This window comes from Rhinoraja longicauda, chromosome 27, assembly GCF_053455715.1.
Source record: "Rhinoraja longicauda isolate Sanriku21f chromosome 27, sRhiLon1.1, whole genome shotgun sequence".
Lineage (NCBI taxonomy): Eukaryota > Metazoa > Chordata > Chondrichthyes > Rajiformes > Arhynchobatidae > Rhinoraja > Rhinoraja longicauda.
In genome coordinates, this window is record NC_135979.1 from 25,687,359 (window position 1) to 25,710,920 (window position 23,562).

The window sequence follows — 23,562 nt, forward strand, 5'->3', positions numbered from 1 at the left end:
ATATTACATTCACACCATGATCTCTCTTATGCTTTTGCCTTGCAGCCCCAGGTCTCGTTCCAGATCGTATTCTCCGACTCATAACCGGGAGAGGAATTACCCGCGAGAGTACCAGCCTCGGGAGTTCAGAGGCCACCGCGGCTACAGGCGGCCTTTCATCCAGCGCCGTGGGCGAGGCTACTACCCCCGGGGCAACTGGAACAACCGTGGGGGCTACGGCAACTACGGTAATTACAACCATTACGGCAACTACCGGCCCAACTGGCACAACTACCGCTCGACCTACAGTCCCCGGCGGGGCCGGTCCCGCTCTCGCTCTCCCAAGCGGAGGTCGGCATCGCCAAGGTCCAGGAGCCGCTCCAGGTACACCGACAAGTCATCGTCCAGCAGGTCGGGCAGGTCATCGTCATCCAGGTCCCGCTCTTCTCCTCACCGCAGTCGCTCGGCCTCGCCAAAGCGGCGCAGCAAGAAAAACAAATCTGCCCAGAAGGAGGCGGCTGCCTCTCAGCCGCCCAGCCAGGAGCCCGAAGACCAGCAGAAGAGGTCTCCTGAGGACGGGCAGGCCGGCAACGGTGGCACAGAGGCTCCCACTTGTCTGCCCCCCAAACGTGGCGACTCCTGGAAAGGTCTGACCGCCTACGACGCCAGCCCCAAGCATCCCAGCCCTGCCCCGCGCTCCACGGTGGTGCTGAAGACCAGTTCTCCCGTGCATTCCAGCCCCAGCCAGCAGAGCCCTCCGCAGTCGAGCGTGGTCCGCCACACTTCGCCTCATGGGAGCCCCTCGCAAATGAGTCCTCAGGGCCGTAGCCCCAGCAGGCCGAATACCTCTCACCAGAGCCCTCCATCTATCAGCTCTACAATTCGTAATCTGCCTCGTCAAACCTCAGCCAACCACAGCCCGCCGCAGAGAAGTCCACCGCTGACCAGTCTCCCTCAGGGCAATGCACAGAAAGAAGAAATGCGGCCAGGAATATCTGGGCTATTTCCGGAGCAGCCAGCCCCAACCATCCCTTCATATCTAAAGAGGTATGTTCCAAAAAGGTCAGTATTAAGTTCTTGATTTATCTTTCCTTTCCATCCCTTTGGTTTACCTTTAATTAGCCTTCTTACGAAAGTGTTTGAAAAGTTGTCGCAATTGCTACTGTAGAATTGAATAGTAGGTAAATTGCATTTCACAATGGTGAGTCTTTGTGATTTGTAGCATCTAATGAAATATCTTCCGAGGTGCATGTTCTGTAAAACCAGCTAGTGACTAGTTTACCATAGGATGGCTGTTCTGCGTAATTGTGGATCATGATAGAACACTTGTGTGTTTGAAAAGGTATGATTGGCCTGTCTGTCTGTTTGTCCTGAAAGAATAGTTCTTCCATTATGATCTTGGCTTTAATTTTGTTAAGCCTTTGTAATCCAGCTTGTTTGGCAAGGCTGGCAGAAGTTCAGAAATTGACTGTTTTTTTGTCTTCCATGAATGTGGTACTCCTCAGTTTTAAATCTTCTGTTTAATGGAGTGGGATGGTTGGTAAAGTAGGAGAGCATTCCAGAATACGACTTGTTTAATGGCCTTAAATAAGATATAACACACATTTAAGAAATACAGTGCCCTCCATAATGTTTGGGACAAAGACCCATCATTTATTTATTTGCCTCTGTACTCCACAATTTGAGATTTGTAATAGAAAAAAATCAGATGTGGTTAAAGTGTACATTGCCAGAATTTAATAACGGCCATTTTTATACATTTTGATTTCACCATGTAGAAATTACAGCAGTGTTTATACATAGTCGTCGTCCCCCCCCCCCCCCCCCCCCCCCCCCCCGATTTAAATAAATAAATGATGGGCCTTTGTCCCAAACGTTATGGAGGGCACCGTACTACTGTGCATCCTCAATTTTCATCTGAGACTGGAGGTCCCCTGTTCCCAGCAGGGCTCGGTCTTAAGCTGTTATTACAGTCATCAGAAACATCTTGCACCGTAGGCTTTTGGATGTGGGGTGGTCAAAGAATAATGGATGAAATTGCATATTGTTGTACATGACTCCGTAACACATGTGGATGACGTGAAAACTGGTGGTGATGTGAATGGCGGGGAAGTTGCCGAATAGGAAGACGAGGAAGGACTGGATGGAAAGTTGGACAGCCCATTGGCGGATGGAATTTAATCCTGACAAGTGTGAGGTGTTAGTCAATTTGGAAAGTCAAATAGGGCAGGACAGGGATAGAGCGCTTAGGATTGTTAAAGAACAGAGGGACCTTGAAGGTCTAGTTCACCTGAAAATGGTGTGAAGGGTGGTGAAGAAAGCATACCTGTCCTTATCGGTCAGGGTATATAGCATATAAAATTTGGGATGTTGCAACTTTACAAAATGATGTACTGGGATTATTGTGTGCAGTTGTGGTCGTGGCACTGTAGGAATGTGATGGTTGTGTTGGTGAGAGTGCACAGGAAGTTCACCGTGAAGTTGCCTGGATTAGAGGATTAATTTTATGGGGATAGGCTGAGTTTGTTTCCCCTGGAGTGAAAAAAAAAGTGCGATGACTTAATAGAAATGTATAAAATTGAGAGGTAGTAATGGGGCAGTCATATTCTTTCTCCCATGGTGGGGGTATCAAAAACAAGTGCACAGATTTAAGGTCAAAGGAAGATGTTTTCAAGATGATTTGAGGGAAATGTGTTATAGGGAGCCGTTGATATGTGGAACTCACTGCCACAGGAGATGGTGAAATCAGATACGATTAGTACATTTAAGAGGCATTTATACAGCACCTAAATAGGCACGGCATAGAAGGACATGCAGGCAAATGGGATTAGTCTAGATGAGAAAAAGATCAGCATGAATGTGTTGGATCAAAGAGCCCCATTTCTGTGCTGTACAACTGACTGGCAGATGCGGGCTTATCCTCCATTTAATGCCGCTCCTAAATTGGCATGTTTGAGATGGAGGGCATGGATACTTTGGCTTGATTTGTAGACCCGTTTAACTGTGTCTCAACTTGCTATAGCTTTGCAGCTCTCAATGTTTTGCGAGGGGCCGCAATCCCAAATAGTCAATGTACAGTGATCCATGCACAATGTATTTATCCATTTAAAACTGCTTTTGAAAGTCTTTCAAAGAGACTGGAGCAAATCGCGAACAACTGTCATATGTTTGTGCCTCTGTTTGTGGTCAGGCTGGTTCTGAGGTGCTCTTTCAATATTTGATTAAAATTGTTTCAAAGTTGCCTACTGTCTGGCAATATCTTGTTCTAATGCAATGTGTAACTGGATTTAACCCCTGCGTTTCCCCTCAATTCTTTCTGTGCAAATGTGTCAACGGGTTTTTTTTCCATCTGTATTAGATGGCAAGGAGTAGTCCTTGACTGTAGTTGTGGGATTGTGACTATTAAGCAACCAAAGGAAACGTGTGCTTTATTAATCTATAACTTTGTATTATACCTTTGAAAATATGGTTGTGTTTTTAAGTGTTCTAGTTTAGCTCAACTGAAACTCAGCCCCAAGTCATCGTCTTATCCTTTACTTCCTTTTTTTTTAAAATCCCAAAGCTTTTGTAACCTAATCAGCACATGATATTCCTCATTCTTTTCCGCCTTTACCTTACATTTGTAAACATCTTTTCGAGAAAGTACTTTAATGGATCTCAAGTTGAGGTCTTGCTCCAAGCCGAGACCTTTGAGATGGGTCCTTGCTGTAAAATCTTCCATTTTAGCCAGAAGCTATATGGCATTATTTCTTTCTTTTTCTCTGCATATGTTATTGGGTTTTTAAAAACGGTGAATAAAAAGCTAAAATATTTCTGAAGGATAGGGCGAATGGAAGAGAAAAGGAGCAGAAAGGAACAGATTTTTTTTTAAAGAAAGCGAGAGACCAGGCCAGTGCTTACGAAAGGCTTTCTGCTTGCAGTGTGGTGAAAACGGAATTCCATGTGAAAAATATTCCAGAGAAGGGCAATCGTAGCAGCCAATCCCCAAAACGATTCAAGGGTGGAGTTGCAGAGGATTTTGAAAAAGTGCCGAAAGCAGAGATGCGTCACAAATTTAGTTTTGATGAAGAGGAAGTGGAGGATCATACTAAAGAATACCTGTCCAAGAACCAAAAGGAATATGGATATGAGGATGAGCCCAGGTACCGGAGCAAATTAATCGCAAGTAAAACTCAGGAGAGGTATGACGAGGAAGATGAGGAGGAGGAAGAGGATGATAGGTCACGCAAACGGGAAGAAGTAAATTTCTTTAAGCAAATTGCCATCTCCAAGGAAAAGTTTAGGGAGGTGGATAATGTGGAGGATGAGGATATAATACCCGAGAGATTTAAAAAAGAGGACCGCTTTCAAACCAAGAAAGTAGATGGGAACAGATACCGGGAGGTATCGCCCATGAAAACATCAAAGTATAAGGCAGGCCGAGCAGAAAGTCCTCTTCCTCCAAGGAAGAGCACTGAGGCCAAAGAGCAGGAAGATGTCACTGCTCTGGAGGAGAGCGCCTCAGTGCACAAACCAGCTCATCGTCCGACAGAGGTGACACTGAAAATGGATTCCTTGCAGTTTGGCGATGATGTTCTCGGGTAAGAATTGGATTGTGTTTCATGTTTATTTCGTCATGGAGGTTTATGTGGTTTCTCTGCGGCTAATTCTGTAATGATTCAAATACTTTCTCTTCTATCTCCCCACCCCATCCTGAAATAGTATATTAAACGTGTGGGGCGAAGGCCATTTGGTAATTTGTGGTTGCTTTAGAGAGCTGGTTGTAAGAACTTAATGCTCGTCAAAAAGCCCTTTGAAACAGCACTCTCATTCAATACGATGATGGTGATCTGATCATCGGCATCAACTTTACTTTGCCACTTCATCCCCCCTTCTCCTGATTAGTCTGAAAAAAATCTACCTTTCTCAGTCGTGAATGTATTTTGTATTTCATCATCTACTGCCCTCCTGGGTGCAGAGTTCTTAAAAAGTCACTATCCTCTGAGAAGGAAACTTGTCTCCAGTCTCAGTTGGGTGACCCTTTAATTCAAGACCATGTCTCATAGTTCCTGATGTCTCACCACTTCAACATGTTGCAGTAGAGTCAAATTCTTATGTAGAGATGACATATTCCAATATCAACACATCAAAATATTCTGGAATCTTGATTTTCCGCTTTGTGTAATTTCCAGCTGAAATTTGTTACCGGCATAAAATTTAAGCAGCACATTGGTTCCAAGCCATAAGATTGGTAAAAATTGGGCATACATTATAGATGTAGCTCAGGGGTGCCGGGGTTATGGGGAGAAGGCAGAATGGGGATATGAGGGAGAGACCGATCAGCCATGATTGAATGACGGAGTAGACTTGATAGGCCGAAAATGTTGCTCCTATTAGGATCTGATGATCTATGCTAATTGTGTAACAGGCCATTAAAATATAGGTCTTGAGGCCCTCTGCTGCCTTTCTAAAGCTTGATTCAGTGACCCTATAATTCTTTTGCATTGTTGTTCATATACCCTCATTTACTCTTTAGGATCTTTCCCCATCCTTCCCTGCCTCCCTTTGATAATATGCCCAGATCATGTGCAATTGCTGTCTTTTATGCTGTGGAGAGCATCAGCTATTTTTTGCCTTTGAAAGCAATTTATCAGAGTGAGCAGCAACTTAAAATGTTTCTCTCCCATGCTTTTCGCCATGCTGCCACAACACCTCCATCACCATGGACTGGAAAATGATAGATTGTCTATATTTAAATTATTCAGTATGTTCATTATCTAAACTTTAACAAACCTGTTGACTTATATTTGAGATATTGATGCATGATGATGATCAGAACTCTAGAAAAAATGTTATGATATAATGAATGATGCATTTGCTGTACTGAATACATTGAGTGACAGTCAGAGCATTGCATTGGAATAGCCGACTTTCATGAGCAACTCTTTGTGTCATCCTTCCAGCTCTGCCAACATCCTGACCCATGAACGACGGCTCTGTCGTGACCTTGTTCACAAACCCAAAAAAGATCAAGAGTTCCGTTCCATCTTCCAACATATTCAGATGGCCCAGACTCGCCGTAGCCCTTCAGAGCTGTTTGCTCAGCACATTGTGACATTGGTTCACCATGTGAAAGGTAAGATAACAAGGGACTGACTATGTAGCAATTTTCCCCTTTCAGTGGGGTTTGTTTTAATCCTTTTTCTTTTGGGTCTGGTCCCTTTGCAGCCATTTAATATATTAAAAATGCTCATTGTTACTTTTGCACCCATGCTGTAAATTAGTTGTGTTTTGATCACACGAAAGGGCTCAAATGGGGCCATTGTATCATCATGTACTTCTAACTGCGATACATAATTACCTGTGATACCACCAAACAGTAAATGAAATCTATAAGAGTGTGTGCTGGTTACAGAAACAAGCTGCCAAATTAATGATGTATCTTTCATTAGTATCTGTTTCCTACATCATATGTTTTGTAAGCTCATTCCTCTTGCTATTGAGTGAACAAAGGGGTGGGTGGAACTGTACATCTTAGTTATTTCCCTCCACTTTTCCACATTCCCACCATTCCCTAAGTAAAGATGATTTATCATTGAGCATCTTTTATTTAAGCCTCTAGTTGTGGAAGTTGTAACAGTTCTACATCTACCAGTCAAGCCATTCATATATTTTTTTAAACTATAGAAGGGCACTTCGCAGCCTTCTCCAGAGAAGTGGAGTCTCCGCTTTTCATGATAAATTTATATAGGTCTTCTACTATACCTTGGGAAATGTGTTTGTATCAGCTCTGTTGTTATCTGATCTTTTTATACAATGGATTTTTTGCTCTGCAGATGGCATAGATCCACCAGGAGGCCCAATACAAACATCTTTAATAATAAACTGATTTGTGGACTATGATTGACCTTCACAAATTTGATTTGTGATCCAATTTTATGTTGTAACCAAAAATCTAGCACCTCAAAAGTGCTTTTTTTAAATTTGGCCACTAATGCTTCAAAACCAGGTTGCGGGCTGCGAACCATTTGCATTTAATTCTCCATCCAGGTTTAAAGTTGAAACATTCGGCAAGTTGGACAGCTTGAAACAAAAAGCTTCCGTGAAGAAAGATAAATGATGATATTTCGGAGCCTTTTTTTTATCAGAATAGCCTCATAGAGAAAGAATGTTCCTTGTTTGAGTTGACTTGCATTCCCAGCAGTTTCTGTGTTTCAGAGTTGTCATTTGCACTTGGTGCTTTTTTTGGCCCAAGAAAGTAGGGTATAGGTATCTGGTACTGTTGGTTAACATGTCTCTAATTATTTTCCTATTTGTGTAGAGATATGACTGAATGGAAAAGAAGTGACCTGTGGCATAAGCCTTTTCCAACTTGTGATTTATATCTGGAATATATTAACTCCGGAGCTTTGCAGGACATAACGTGACGTCTTGTTGTGGGATAAGATGGTGCGGGTAACTTCACAAAATTGTTTGGCTGCCGACTGAAGTCATGGCACTTTTACTGCTTAATCGCTACAGCTAAATTGTTCATTGTGATGATACCTACCAAAGAGTTAAATATTTAAAGGAACTTCGTCCTTTATCATCTGGTTGAAATTGCTAGATGTTCTCATTGATGATGGATGGATCCCATGTTAAAATTACAGCGTTTGCATTTATAATGTATATTCTGAATATTGATCGAGAAAACCCAATGGATAGTTCGTCTCCAGATGTTGCTGCATTGTGGCTATCGGATGGAAATATTTGGTACTGGAAGACAAACTGGCAATTTTTCTGCTGAATGTAGTCTGTTTTTATATCCACAAGGATCCGATCCCACCAGTCATCGTAAGCAAAAGTTACTGAAAGCTGAAAGGGATTTGAGTTCATCAGGTTGTTTGAACGAATAAGCACGGATAAAAGAAATGCGATTAAATAAGAACATTAGGTTTCATTTTTTTATTAAAAGAGTCGGAACTTGGAACAAAGTATGTGTGATAATGATGGAGCAGGGAAAAGGAGATGACATTTTGATGGAGATGACAAAGAGGTGCCTACCAGCATTTGTGCCAGTTATTGTACACTTCTAACCATGATTGTTCTGCAATTTATATTTTTATGGTAATCTTTTCATGCAAAAAACAAATGGGTTTGAAGTAGTTGGCTTATCCTAAAGCACAAGTGCATAGAAGTGACTGGACAAGAAAAAATGCTCAGCGTTATGCTCAAACCACCTACTAAGGAGCTTCGGAAGCCCTTTCGAAACAATGGGCCCCAGTCTCTTTGGAAATACAACTCTTGCAATGAAATCCATGCAATGATTGAGCTGAGACTGGTGGAATGAATATATCACCAGGAGTACTATGTTTGAGCACTTTGGAAATTAAAACATTAAAATTAGACATCTTGGGTGTTCATTAAAAAATGTTTTGAGAGGTCGTAGAGTTGGTGTACCAACAGTGTGAGACTGAAATTAATGACAGTCTTCTTCCACTTTGGATGATATTCAAATATATAATCTTTACCTTCTTGATGGTATATTTTCTTTTAAGATTTGGATATCATTCTATTCACTCATAAATCTCTTAAAAAGACCATGTTTCTTGTTTTGAAACCAACAGAGCATTACTTCAAATCAGCAGGAGTTACATTAAATGAACGCTTTACAATGTACCAAAGGAGAACAGCTGAGCAGGAGGTACCCAGGCAGAAGAGCCCAGAAATTCATAGGTACCTGGTTTTCCTTTTTGCCAGTGGTATGCTTCAGTAATCTTGCACCAAGACTGTCAATAAAGAGATCTGAGTTTAGATCCTGATAGTCAACTATTGACCCTGAAACATTCTCTAATTGTGCAGTGAAAATTGAGTGCCCATTGACTTCTCTGCACTTTTCCCTCTGTAGTGTATGCTGACTTTATGCAACCTGTTAATCATACCCAAGCATTGTCAGTGAAGATATGTGATGTCGGTGTTAGTTTTCTCCCATAGCCACTCCTTCCTAAATTAGGTGTTGGGGGGGTTACATTATGTTCACGCTAATCTTTAGGATTGATCTGCTTGTTCTCCTGTGACAGCCTTGGCTGAGTTGATAACATCTTTACCTCTTGGGCAACCAGGCCCTGTTTTTAAGAGTTATGAACACATTTTGGATGATAGTCATGTATTATGCAGTCTTACCATGTCAAAAGTGCCATGATTCAGGTGAAAAATTAAACTGTCTTTAAAATTAAATTGTACTTCAAATATTTCAAAGTATTAATGATGAAGAGTAAGGGTGCTTTGTGTTTGTCTTGTTTCCTTATAGAACCATTTTAGAACTACTATTTTAGCTTTAAAATCCAGACGTTTTCAAAGGGGCAAAATCCATAATTTTATGAGTTTGGTTGCCGAGGATGGCAACAGAAGTTGGGAAGGGCTTTCCTGTTCCCACATCTTAGTACATAAAGTCTTGCCTCTCCACTTCTTTTTCTTGACCAGGTATATTTGCTTTAACTAAGTTGACAATGAAGGGAACTGGATAGTTTGTCATTTGACTTTAAATTTAATCCAGAATGGTGAGAGAAATGTTTTTCAGTTAGAGAGTCATAGAGTGATATAATGTGGAAACAGGCCCTTCGGCCCAACTTGCCCACACCGGCCAACAATGTCCCAGCTACACTCGTCCCATTTGCCTGCGCTTGGCCCATATCCCCCAAACCTGTCCTATCCATGTACCTGTCTTAACTGTTTCTTAAATGATGGGATAGTCCCCGCCTCAACTACCTCCTCTGGCAGCTTATTCCATACACCCACCACCCTTTGTGTGAAAAAGTTGCCCCTCGCATTCCTATTAAATCTTTTCCCCTTCAGTTTGAACCTATGTCCTCTGGTCCTCGATTCCCCTACTCTTGGCAAAAGACTGTGCATCTACCCGATCTATTCCTCTCATGATCTTATACACCTCTATAAGATCACCCCTTATCCTCCTGCACTCCATGGAATAGAGACCCAACCTACTCAACCTCTCCCTATAGCTCACACCCTGTAGTCCTGGCAACATCCTCGTAAATCGTTTCTGAATCTCTCACGTCCCTCTGTCCTGCACGAGATCCCACCCCCCTGCCAATCTAGTTTAAACCTCCCGTGTAACATTAGCAAACCTTCCATTAGTTCTTTGCCCTCTGAAGTTTGGAAGTAAAATTGGTGTGCACTTTCAAAATCGGTTCAGTGCAATGTTATTCCTACTGGTCATTAATTGATTGTGAATTAATAAGTGTAATTCAAATAGTAAACAAACAGTCCCAGGGGGGAGTACAAGTGGACCACTCGCATACACACGCAGCAGAGGTAGAGAATTGGGCTTTTTGTTATAGAGATGGGAACACGCCCCACTGTGTCCACGCTGACCATCGATCACCTGTTCACACTAGTTCTATGTTATCCCACATTTACATCCACTTCCTACACATTAGGGGCGATTTACAGAGGCCAATTAACTACAAACCCATACGTCTTTGAGATGTGGAAGGAAAACTGAGCAGGATACACGCACGGTCACAGAGAGAACATGGAAACCACACCAACTGCATCCGAGGTCAGGACCGAACACAGGTCTCTAGCACTGTGAGGCAGCAGCAGCACCAGCTGTTCCACTGTGCTGCCCACAATATTGTTTAAGCAGAGCTTTACTCTTCACTTGGCTGTGCTGTACCCAGTCAGTCTTGGAGACATCAGTACTGATACCGAATAGCTGAAATAGTAGAAATCTCCTCCTCTTGTTACCCTCTTGTTAAGCACAACATTTTATTTTTGCCTCCCATCCGTCAAAATTAATGCGGCATCTTTAAGGAATTTGCTCTTTTGTTCTTCATTCTGATGTTGGTCTCCAATTTTTAAGGCGGATTGATATATCACCCAGTGCTCTAAAGAAACGCATGCATCTCCGTGATGACGTAAAGAATCCGAAGGAAAGCAGCTATAAGGTAACTTGGTGTTTAGTTATGATTTTACTAATGATGTGTTTTGTGCTTTTAATGCATGGATGTCGGGTAATGACTGCGTAATGCAAATAACTTAATTTTTGTTTGAAGTTTCTCCTATCATAAGTTTGTGTTTTTCTTTTAAGGCCCCAAAACAATTGTTCTAAAAAAAACTGAGCTGCAAAGTGTTTAATTTATTAAATTAATCCTCACCTCTGTGACGTGCTTAAAAGTATGGCAAATGCTGTCAGAGCCTGTTGAGGTGAGATTGAGACACTGGGAGACATTTTTGGAAAAAAAAATCTTTAGAAAAATGCAAAAATATAAAAAAAATGCGAGTGACTGATGCAGGAAAACTACTTTTCTGACTGAGCTGTAAGTATTTTGGATTTTTTTCTGAAGAAAATTTTAATACGTTCAAATGTAGTTGACATTTTAAGAATTATGTTTTGTCATCCCTTATGTAGTATTAGGATATTTGTACTCATTTCTGATGTCTTGCTCCTTGGAAAATTAACAAATGAATCTAGGCCATTGTGGCATTTGCTGTCTCCAGAGCCTGTATGTATTTTATTAAAAAAATAACCTTTATAGGAATTCAAAATGAATTTTTATTTTTTGTGCCATTTATTTATATGTACGAAAAGAGATTCTGAGTGGCATACCAAATAAGATATATTAGGTATGGGTCCATTCTGACTCCTAGACCTGGTGTCTGGACAATGATTCAGTGAATAAACCAGATCAAAGGAGTACGTGAAGGGACTTAAACTGTCTGCCCCCTTACCATGCATTATAAGTACTGGAGAAAGGTTTCTCAGCATGCCTATATTCATAAATAGTTTTGAATACATTGTATAGTGAATATGAAGGAAACTGCAGCTCTTTCCTCTTTTCCAATCCAGTTATTATATTAAACGCTGACATTTAATGGAAAATATCAGCACTACTGTAATCCATATTTTAAGCTATAGGCTGGCTCATCAAATTGGTTTGGATCACTGTGAACGCACTGTTCTCTGCTGCCTGTGGAGACTGGCGACGCAGGCCAAACATACCTGGGTTCTGCTAACAGAGATACATTTTATTAAACGGGCTTAGCTTACTCGATGATAAAAATCGTCTAGATTTGCTGAGTGTACTCCGACCCCTGTTCATTTATACTTAATAATTCTGGTAATAAAGCTACATGTTAGTTGTAGAAACATGGGTTTCTGAGTCCAGACACAATGTAGTTGCTGAGTGAAATCCTCAGAGGGAATGAATTCGCATTGACATGACAGTTCACAAAACAAATTCTAACTCTTTATTTTCCTTCACCTTCTCTATGTGCCTGCACTTCTCTTTGCTCTTGCTGTGTTCTTGGGGGTTTAATTCTAGTCCAGTCCATAACTTGTAAAGCTCGCTCTAATATTTGCATTTCCTTTTGTTGGTTCAAAGCCTGTACTTCCTAGAGATGACCAATACAGTGATGTTCATGATCGAGGCATGCTGTAGGTACCAAAAAGGCTGTTAGTGAAATCACTCTCAATACATGTCAGCAGCATAAGGAGAAAGGGGAACTGCTGGCTGCGCTGAGCCTTGAACTCATAATTTTAGACATGTGTCAGCAGACAGCCTGAAAAGCAGAGGTGGGTGGAATCTGCAAGATGTCATTTGTACCAGAATTATTTTCCAGATGTGCAAATATCCTATTCGTTCCAGAATTTGTGGACCAGATTTATTTATTTTTTGCCAAAGCTCTTCTGGCAGTTAAGAACTGCATTACTTGTGACAGAACATTGCTTGGCCTGCAAAACCTATACACTTCATACATGCAGGTTCTCTGAGCTGGTCGGGGCCTTGCTTTTTAAACATCTGGTCACTCTTAGCTGGCTCCGAGACACTGCAAGAAGTTGGCTGTTGTTCATTTGCAGTGTTGTCAGTGGGTAATTTTCCAATTGCACAAAACTGAAATTGATGTAAAGAGAGAGACAGATTGCCCCTTGAAGCTGAGAATGAATAAGAAGTCAGGCATAGTCTATGGCAGTTCCTCTGACAGCACCATGGCAAAATATTTCACTGCAACAGAAAAGGATGTAGACCATCATGCAGAGAAGCCAAACTCATTGGTTAATTCCTCTCGTTTCTTGCTATCTTTTGAGAATTTATGAATTCAAGAGATGCAGAGATCTGGTTACCGTAACCTCTGACGTCAACTGCTTCAAATCGGGAAGCAACATCTGTCTTGCAAATTGGTGAAGTGACCAGACCAGCACTCACCAGTGTTTGGCTATCACTCTTGGAGGAAGAATTGGGTATAAAATCAGGAAGAGGCCATTCAGCATACTTTGATCCTGATCTGATCCAAATTTTAATTTAACTTCCTGACTACGCCCTTTATTCCCCACTGAAGTGGAAGCTAATTTAACTGTTTAATTGCTTCAGTCAATGTTTATTGGACTGGACTGATCTTTTCCAACAATTGGTGACTGAAGAAGTCACCTTCACCTCTGGCTCCTGGTTTCCAATCGATTATTTCATCCATCTCCTTCCTAATGCACCACTGTGTTTACAATAGTAACGTTTCTTAAAAGGACACCACCTTGATTCATTTTTTTTCAAATTATTGACCAGCTCCCTCAGTCCTCGTTCAAAGGTATCTGATGATAATGTGACTGGAATAAAGAACACATTGAGGGAGGGGGAAGGAAACATCTACAGTGTTATTTTAGTCTCTTCCAACTCGCCCCTATGTTTGTGCAAGGCCAAGGTGGGATTGATGGGATGCCTTGTGTGGAACAAAACAGTAGTAACGGTGAGGAAATGGCAAGTGAAATTCCAAGTTAAGGAGCCTACCCTTCTTACCCGCTCTATTGTAGGAGTTGGATTAATAAAGAAGGAACTAGATAGATTACTGGAGCAGCAGTGATGTGGATACGGCCACAAGGTACGCAGGTGTGGCTGTTCTGGTCATGTTTACAGAGGTCACTTATTGGCTTATAAATGCTGTACTCCTGAATCTTATCTATGTCAACAGGAGTTACATGCTGTAGACCATTATTATTATTTTTACTCGCAAAATATTCTGAAAAGCACAAGACTTCAGGAGAAGGGGACAAATACAAATTGTGGTGTTTCTGAATGATATAGATTTTTAGACCTCATACTTTGAGGCAGATTGTTATATTGTGATGTGGGGTTATACTTGTTAGGCAGGTAACTGGTGATTGACTAGTGTATAAAATGGTGCATGCATTGAATGAGGTTAAGAAAGAAAGAAAGATGGGAGTAAAGGCCATATTCTTTGCAGCGTTGCAATCAATTCCAACCAATTCTTGGCTGTGCACGCATTTTCCAGGAGTGCTACTGCACCACTGAGAGAGACTGTGAAGCTAGACTGATGAAATACAGAGTAAGTCATGGAAATGCGAGTCCACATTGTCATCTCCTGAAGAGGTTTGGGTTCTTCAACCTTCTTCACTGGGAGTATATTTTAAATGCACTTGTTTTTACATTGAACCCGATAGGGAGAAGGAAAATTAAGGGATGAGATGGATGACCTTCGCCAAGATATTGAACAACGTAGAAAATATAAAAGCAAGGAAGGAGAGCATAAAAAGGATAGTTCCAAAGACTCAAGAGATTCAAGCCATTCACGTGAGCGCTCAAAGGAAAAATCTGGAAAAGTTGCTAAAGCTTACAAGGAATCGAAAAAGCCAAGGTAATATTTCATTTCCTTCATTCCAATGGATCACATGTCTCCGCTCAGCCTCCTTTCCATGACTACATGTGCCTTACCTAATGGGGAAACAGTAGTCATGAATCTGGTGAGATACTATCTCATGCAGCTGAAATTTTGTTTTATTTTGAGTCATACTGACCCTTCAACCCAACTCACCCATGCCCAACCAAGATGCCTGTCTAACCATTTACCTGCATTTGACCCATAACCCTTCAAAACGTTTCCTATCCACACACCTGTCCAACTGACTTTTGATGTACATGCCTCAACCTACTTAGTCTGGAAGGCCATTCCACATATGTACCACCGATGTTTGAAAAGGTTGCCCTTACACCCCCACCCCTTCCGGAATCCTATTAAATTGCTCTCTCATCTTAAACCTATGCTCTTTAGTCATTGATTATCCAACCCTGGGAAAAGGGTGCATTCACTCTATACCCCTCATGATTTAATACCTCCCTAAGGTTTTCCCACAGTGCCCTACACTCCAAGTTCTAGCTTGCCTAACCTCACCCCATAACACAGTCCCTAACCCTATAACTCTGCCCCTTGAGTTACTTAAAAGCACCTTTCTTATAGCAGGGTGACCAAAGCTGAAAACAAATTCCCATGCAGTCTCACCAACTTCTTGTACAACTAGAACACTACATCCTAACCTCTGTACTCGATGCTCTTACCGATGGCCAGCATGACAAAGTTAGAGGCTGATGGATCGCTCTTAAGAAACTTGTGGAATCTCTTAGCTTTGTCAAGACAAGACAAAGGAAAATCCTATCTCGTGTCCTATTTTTGTCCAGGTTTTCTTCTACATCTTTTGTACTTGTCCAAGGATTTGCTTGATACCAGCTGCCGATACTTGGTAAATGTCTTCGTTTTCTGACTAGCGCTTTAACAAGGGTTCCCTAATCCATGCTGTCTCTGAACTCTCCCAATCACACCTTTATAAAAGATCTCCCAATTGCCAGACTTCCCTTTACCTGTGAAGAACATCTCCCAGTCAACCTATGCACGTTGCTGTCTAATGGCCCAGTTTAGGACTTGACTTATGGACCAGTCCTTTCCCCATAACTGTTTAAAAACTAATAGAATTTGGGGGTCACTGGTCCTAACATGTTCCCCTGCTGATGCTTCAGTTACTTGCCCTGCCTCATTCCCAAGTTAGGAGGTTTAGTGTTGTGCCCTTTCTAATAGAGCTCTATACATATCGTTTACAAAATCTTTCCTGGACATATTTAAGAAATTCCAACAAGTTCAAGCCTTTGCAGTGTGAGATTCCCAGTCAATAGATTCCCAATGTGCGGGATGTTAAAATCACCTTTGACACTTTATTTCTTACTGCCATCTGCGATCTCCCTACATATTTGCTCCTAATTTCCGCTGACTGTTCCCTCATAATACAACCCATCAAAATGATTAATCATTTCTTATTTTAAATTCCACCGCCTGCCTTCCTTCCCCATCCCAAGCCCTCCACACTGGAATTCCCAGTCAATAGATGGGATTATAAAATTACCTTCTATTCCAACCCTATTATTCTTACTGCTGTTTCTGATCTCACTACAGATGTCTAATGTGGAGGAGGCTGAATCCCTTAACAGATTATGGTATTTATTAAGTGTTAATTAATGCTTGAGAAAACATGGGTTTAAAACAAAAGCACTCATAGTGCTGGAATAAATCAGTAGGGCAGACAGTATTTCTGGAGAACATAGGTGATATTTTAGGTTGAGACCCTTCTTCAGACTGAAACATCACCTATTTATGTTTTCCAGAGATGCTGCTTGACCTACTGAGTTGCTCCAGCACTTTGTGTCCCGCTTTTTAACCAATATCTACAGTTCTACATTGGGTCTAACAAAAAAACTTTAAAAATCTTTATGTAACTTTGAACAGGAAGCGCAAGAAAGCCAGAGCAAGGTCCAGCTCTTCAAGCTCCTCATCTTCCTCCTCTTCCCAGCCGCACGAGGTAAAAGAAGAAAGAGAAGAGGGGGCAGGCCGGGAAGAACCCACTCCTGGTTTTAACAAAGCTCGTCTTGGGACAAGAGAGTTCACCGGCCCACCGACTCGAGGCCGAGCACGCGGAGTTTTTGTAAGCAAAAACTGAACATTGGTGCCTTCTGCATTAGGACTTCCTTGATTTCTAATTTTTGGACAAAATGGGTCACTGCTTTTTGTAATATTCAGATTAAACGACTGAGTTTGTTTTCAAAGTTTTTTTGTGCCTCTAATCTGGCCCAGAATCACCTAGTCTGATACTGAAGTAATTTGAGAGTTATTAACTCATGTATAGAAATGTGATTAATGTACCTTTTGTTCTAGAGCGCAGGATTGGAGTTGAGTGTCTTCAAATGATTCTGGTTGGAACCACCTCATCCTTGAATGGAAACATTTGCTTGTGGGCTTTGACCAAGTTCTAACTCTGTATTGACACTGTGGCAGAGTTCCACATCGATTTCTTGGGAATAGTGATCTTGGATATCAAGGTTAAGATGCTTCCATCCAGAGTTTCTATTTAATGCCCATGTCTGACCTCCAGCTTGCGTGATATTTGCTCCTAATTTATACAGAGAACCAAAGTAGAAATTCACAAGTGTTTAGCAATTAGAAGTGATACTTAGGGAGAGGGTTTTGGGGTGGTTTTACTTCTGGCCTTTGTGACTTCACCCTGCTTTTTCTTTCTCCTTCTCACTCTCCTATTCTCTCCTTCTCTCTCCCTCTCTCATGGCAAAACAGTGCTTGAATGCATCTCTCTCTCCTCCCTCTCTCATTCCTTTCTCTTTCTTTTTTCTCTTTCACGCTCTCTCTCTCTCTATCTCTATCTCTCGACAAAACAGTGCTTGAGAGTTCAGAGAATTGAGATGCCTTGCTGCATGAGGGCACTTTCATAAAATGGCAGTGTTTGGGTGGAGTTGCATGACCAAGTTAGTGTGAGAAAGCCACCTCCACCCTGTCACCTTGGTACATTGAGTCAGTTTCATTCTCTGTCACTGGTACTTGCATCAAGATCTGAAAATGTAACTCATTGAAGTTGAATACCTGTCCCAATCACGCCTTCCTTTTTATGCTAATGCAGCAGTTCAGAATAAGAGGAAGAGGATATGGCAGGGGAGCGTTTCCTGGTCCCAGCAATAGCAGTAACCCAGGTAACACAACCTTCCAAAAGCGACCCCGTGAAGAGGACTGGGATCCCGAGTACACGCCAAAAAGCAAAAAGTACTACCTGGTACGTGTCCACAAGCATCCAGGCTCAGGCCTGGGTCAGTGCCATGTTCAGTCTGTGCTGAGGGGACTTCAGTCAATGTCCTAAGTAACACAGGGATAGGCAGGTGTCCAACCCCCCCCCCCCCCCTCCCCAACCCCCAAGAGGTCAGCAAGTAGAAACAGTGCGTGATTGATGTGCATAGAGTAGATGTGGCAGGTTTGCGTCCTTGTGTTCAGAAATGTTTTTGATGTCACTGCAAAATAGTTGAGTCCTGAATTGTAAGTTGTGCCTACAGAGCAAATGGGGTGTAATGTAGGCTAAGGCTGTTTTGTAGTGACACAGGAAGCACTTCTACCCCGGAAGGGTGATGGGCATATGGAAACCTAGAGGCTAGTCGGAATCAGGGGGTCAATTAAAAGTTTCACAATCCAGATGGGCAAATCTTTGTCAGGCAAGGTTTAGAATCCATGACTCACTCTGGATGAAAGCACCTTAATCTTGTACAGTTGCCATCAGGCAGCGACCCAATGTTTACCATGTCATATTGGCCATGTGCTGCAGGGTTTCATTTTGATGCTTGGTCGACCTATCAAGGTTAAGATGCTTCTATCCAGAGTTTTCTGTTGGAAGTTCACCTTAGTGTTAAAATGACGACCACTTGCCGATATAGCTATTGCTGCAAATTTGTACAAACATCTGTAATGGAAATATCGAACCTGCGGGTTGACAAGTGACACTGAGCAGCTTTGGGGAGAGGGTAAAGTATAAGTGTAACTGCTTAATAGGATTTAATAATTTATCGCTAATCCAAGCAAGTCGTTTTTCTTTTCCCCCATGCTGGGAGGGAGAGTTGAGCAAAATCTAATTGGTGTGTTAGTTTGGTGGGGGTTAATGGATTATCCTGTTGCTTAGAGAGTAATTGAGCCTCATTTTATGTCAATTGTCTGCACCCTACCTGGGTAATGCAAAGGTGACTATGTCCTCATGACGTGAAGCCAAAAGAACACAGATTTGTGGGAGCTAATTGGTAGAGACACTGACCAAAGCTGAAGCAGACTTTGAATATAATTGCCAAGAGCCATTAAATTTACAGCAGTGTTCATTTAATAGTAAATACTGGCTTCTGTGACAGTGTCAAACCATCGTCCTCTGTCATACCCGTTAGTTTGATTCCCTGTATTCCTGTTTCCTTATGTGAACTCATTTTGTCTGTTGATGCAAAAATTCAAACTGCGGGAAGAACTCGGCAGAACAGGCAGCATCCATGGAGGAAAATGGACAGATGATATTTCGGGTCAGGACCCTTCCTCAAAACTAGAGTAGAGTGGATTTAGCTGGCAGACAATTGCGAGGGAAATGGGGTGGGGCATGTGCTGAAAGTGATAGGTAGATGGGAATGGTGGTGCAGGGAGTGGGAAGGGTGTGATGAGTAGAAGGAGGTGAAGTTAACACAGTAGTGGAGGGAAGGGTGTGAGTGAGAGGGTCTGGGTAGATCAGAAGGAAAGAGGTGGGAAAGGTTTATCTGAAAGAGAATTCAATGTTCATGTTATTGCATTGCAGCTACCCAAGCGGAATGCGAGGTATTCTGGCAATGGAAGCCAGTGGGCAGACGGGTCTGTGAGCAAATGGGAAGGAGAAGTAAGATGCATTGCAACTGGGAGCTCCATCTGGCCCCGGCAGTCAGCGGGCAAGTGTTTGGGCGAAGCGGTCGCCAAGTCTACTGTTGGTCTCACTGACATATAGGCAGCCACCGGGAGCAACCAGCAATTTGGCTTCTGCTCAAGTTTCCAGCAGCAGCTCTCCCTTGTGTCTCCTTTTGTCTGTTTAGTGTCTTCTATGGTCTCGGGAATACCAAAGTGCAATGCATCTGAAGTAGTAAATTTATAGTGTAGTCACTATTGGAGAGGATGTAGTAACCAAGGCAACCAACTGTGATTATAAAACCAAATAATCTGTAACAGGTGTTTGCTGAGAAGGCAGAGATAGATAGATTCTTGATTAGTACGGGTGTCAGAGGTTATGGGGAGAAGGCAGGAGAATGGGGTTAGAGAGAGATATATCAGCCATAATTGAATGGCAGAGTAGATTTGATGGGCTGAATGGCCTAATTCTACTATCACTTATGACCTTATGAGAGCGATACTGGGAGAACTTCTGTTTCGTTAGTGTGGGTGGGAGCCAGAGGGGTTGTGGGGAGGGGTTACTTCTACCTGTGAAGGTCGGCAGTATCTTGGTTAAATGTCTAATCTGTGAAAGCTACCACTTATGATAGTTTGCTGCACTCTCAGTCGTACTGAAGTGTCCTTCTAAACTCTGAGGGTTGAATCTATTATCTTCTATGAGGGGAAGGGGAGTAGATCTCTACCAACGGAGCCAGTGTGGCTGGCTGAGGAAGGTTTGCTTCTAGCAAACTAGTAAGCTGTGTGTCATCAGAGACATGATTGCATTCCCATATAATCGTTATGAAGCTACACAAGATGGTAACATTCTTGTTGACTTTCTGAATGGATTGAATTAAAAGCCTGTCCATGCTGATAATTTGCGTTTAATTATAATTTTTCTCCCCTGTTCCCCCCACCCTACCTCCCTGCCCTACTTTATCCTCTGCAGCACGATGACCGTGAGGGTGATGGAGACAATTACTGGGCAAACAAAAGGGGTCGTGGAGCCTTCCAGCGAGGCAGGGGCCGTTTCCTGTACAAAAAGTCCAACACCAGCCCCAAGTGGACACACGACAAGTATCAAGGCAGCGGACAGGAAGGCGTGGAGGAGGAAGAGGAAGAGGAGGAGGAGGATGGGCAAATTGCTGGCATCGCCACCCAGGAAGAGAAAAGTATGGGTGCGTTGGAACAGTAGAGGTGAAAGGACTGGGCCTATCTCATGGCAACAGTGCATTGATTTGAGTATAGAAGCTGATCACTAGGATCAGACAAGATTTCTTCATCCAGATTTCTCTAGGGTTTACAGTGTAGTAGGTTATTTGTTTTGGTGGGGGTAAGGGTATAGGACCCTTTTGAGATTGAAAGGACCAAAAACATCTGTCTTTAATGCAACTTACTATATAAAGTGCGGTGCAGGCGTCGTACCTGTGTTGTAATACCACACGAGTCGACATCGATAACGCCACACGTTGCCCTGGGGCAGTGATTCCCCTCCCCCATGTATTTAGAGACATTAAAAAAATATATAAGAGTGCATGTTGGTGCGACTTGTGTAGATCGACTTTGCAAGACTTCCTGAGCTACTGGGTTCAGTTTGTGATAGGAAACTGCTTCAAAAAAATGTGAACTGACAAGGGAAGGAGAAAATGAGTACTCCCTTCACAAGTCGCACTCTGCAATCTAGAAGAAATTTCTTCCCAAATTGTTGTTTTTCTGAGCCCCCGATATTGCCGCATGCTTATTTTATCATTATGGGTTTTAAAACACTTTCACTTTTGAAGCCAGCTTTATAGTGGTACATGTTTCAAGGATTCTCCTTCATTTCCTTTCACTAGTTCCTTTTGCAATCTGCACATCTCCATATTTGGTTACGACGCTTGGCTTATGCTTTATTACCAATGTGATTGACGGCGAGAGTGGTTTCTATATATTTTTTTTTAGGGTTTTTTTTTAAAAAGCAACAGGCAGTTCTTCTTGGGCCTAATTCGCTGTTTGTTTGTATTGTTGATCAAAAGGTGTGAACCAGCTGTGAATTTGTTCTGATAGTTCAGGTAGGGAATTGCCCGAGTCAACACTTAATGCCCAGAAGGATCACTTTAAACCCCAATCTTCTACCCGCCTTCCAGCTTGCCAAGAGCAAAAGTGTAAATTGAAACATTACATTTTATTTTGTGAGTTAGAATACAGCGAGTGTATTCATTGAGTTGGTTCCTGGCCAGTGCTGCCATTGCTGTGGCCTCTATTTCTTGTTTTGTCACTGTTCAGGGGAAGGGATTCAGCCAGTATTTCTGTTCTTGATCACATTACACTGCCTCTGCCTGAGAGGCTATGTAATTAAATGCTGCTTAAAAACTGCGTTGATCATGAGCAAAGAACTGGAGAAGGGAAAAGGTGAGAGAGCTGGGAGAAAATCACTTGAAAAAGAAAGGTTTTAACTTGTCTCCGAGCATTATTTGTGCCAGCTTCTAATATTTGGCAAGGTCTCCACGTTTTTTTCTCCCTCCCTCCCTTTCTCGAGCCACAGTTCGCAAAGATAATTGGAATGGTTTGAGAGAGGCTGGACACGGAATAGGAACTGAGATACAAATTAATGGGAAGATTCAACTGTTCTTAAAGAATTCTTTGAATTTAACAGATCTGCAAAAAATATTTACCTGAAGCAAAAGATGTCAATTAATTTAGTTTGCTCATTTCTGGCAAAAAATAGAGGTGGGGTTGATTGGAATTGTGGAGTATTGGATAAATGGGGAGTGCTTGCAAGAGCACTCTTGCTGTGCAGATCTGCAGTTTGAAGTACAGTCCGATTGTCCATGTAGGCAAGTAGTCTACATTCTGTGACACCTCTTCCACAAATGGTCCCATTAAAACCCAAGGCTACGGGCAACAATCCCCCCCCCCCCCCCCCCCCAGATTATGCCATGGCTTCAGACCTGTGTTACCTGTTCACTATCCACCATTCTTCTGTCCCAATTTCCTGCCCCCCTCCCCCCAAAATTGGGAACTTCCCAACTGGGAAAGTGGGAGCAATACACATATTAATAAAGAATGAATTTAGGTTCCTTTTGATTTTTTTTTTGTTATTGGGAGTTTCTTTCGTCATCTGACTTTAAATGTTGAGTCACTTGTTGCTTTAGACCTTGGAATTAATGTTATTGAACAGACATTGGATAAACATTTAAGTACATTTTATATTGACAATCAGCTGTCTCACCTCTGCTCTGTGCCTAACCCCCATTCTCTAATGCATCTTGCTTAATCCCTTTATTTTGTATCTTTTTATGTATGTATCAAAAAAATATTAAAAAAGTGACATGCTCTCGGCTGCAGGAGGTATACTGAATTTTTTTTTATACATGGAAGTAAATAGTTTTGAGGGGAGGGGAACATGAAACGGGAGGAGTATGACGGCTGCACTATTTTTGTAAAATTTTGCTGACTGCCTTATCACTAAGATTCGTTAAAAGTCACTTGTCCAGAATTTAACCTGATTTGTATCTCTCCAATTATTTGTGTTCAGTTTTGTTACTGTGGTCTCGTCCCTAGTCTAAAATGGCATTCTGTCATCAGTTAGTCCCCCTGACTCTCCCTCAAACTGTGATTTTGCTGAGGTTCAAAGCATTGTGTTAAATTTTAATTAAACTTCTGTGCCAGCGTCATCAGTTGTATATGTGTGTTATTGACTCTGCCTTGACTCAACTATTCCCATTTATGTAGCGACACTCGAATGGATATTTGTCATCCATACTCGTACAAGTGTAATGTCTCGAAGTTTGTCTGCCTTATAGAGATGGGCCACTACGAAAGTCCCAAGGGGGATATGGATCCGGAGAGGGTCATAGATGTGTGGCCAATGACATAGCACGCGGCATACGACCAGGGTAGGAATGATGATGCCCATATTGGTAGGAAGGATGGCAAAGCTAAGCTATAAAATGTTGGTGTTCTTAGCGATCTGGACAACCTTCTGACTGGCAAAGTCATTAAGGAGGCAAATGTTGCCTTTATTGGGAAGGGCATGCAGCGTAAGACGAGGAAAAACTTTGCTGCTAGTTTTTTAATGAGCCAATTCCAATA

The 23,562-nt window shown here is 42.1% G+C and overlaps 1 protein-coding gene across 3 annotated transcripts in view; it reads left to right on the forward strand.

Moving 5' to 3' along the window:
* Nucleotides 1-23,138, forward strand: part of thrap3b (thyroid hormone receptor associated protein 3b) — a 113,518-nt gene extending 90,380 nt beyond the window's left edge. The window contains exons 5-13 of one of the 3 annotated variants that reach the window (XM_078423348.1): nt 46-1,041; nt 3,900-4,559; nt 5,922-6,094; nt 8,565-8,673; nt 10,820-10,904; nt 14,411-14,604; nt 16,519-16,714; nt 17,699-17,848; nt 20,438-23,138. In XM_078423348.1, the coding sequence (XP_078279474.1) occupies nt 46-1,041; nt 3,900-4,559; nt 5,922-6,094; nt 8,565-8,673; nt 10,820-10,904; nt 14,411-14,604; nt 16,519-16,714; nt 17,699-17,848; nt 20,438-20,683 (2,809 nt within the window). In that variant the 3' untranslated portion in view covers nt 20,684-23,138. The remainder of the gene's footprint in view (nt 1-45; nt 1,042-3,899; nt 4,560-5,921; nt 6,095-8,564; nt 8,674-10,819; nt 10,905-14,410; nt 14,605-16,518; nt 16,715-17,698; nt 17,849-20,437) is intronic. The other 2 variants (XM_078423349.1, XM_078423350.1) reach the window with 2 other exon arrangements.
* The last annotated feature ends 424 nt before the right edge of the window (nt 23,139-23,562 follow it).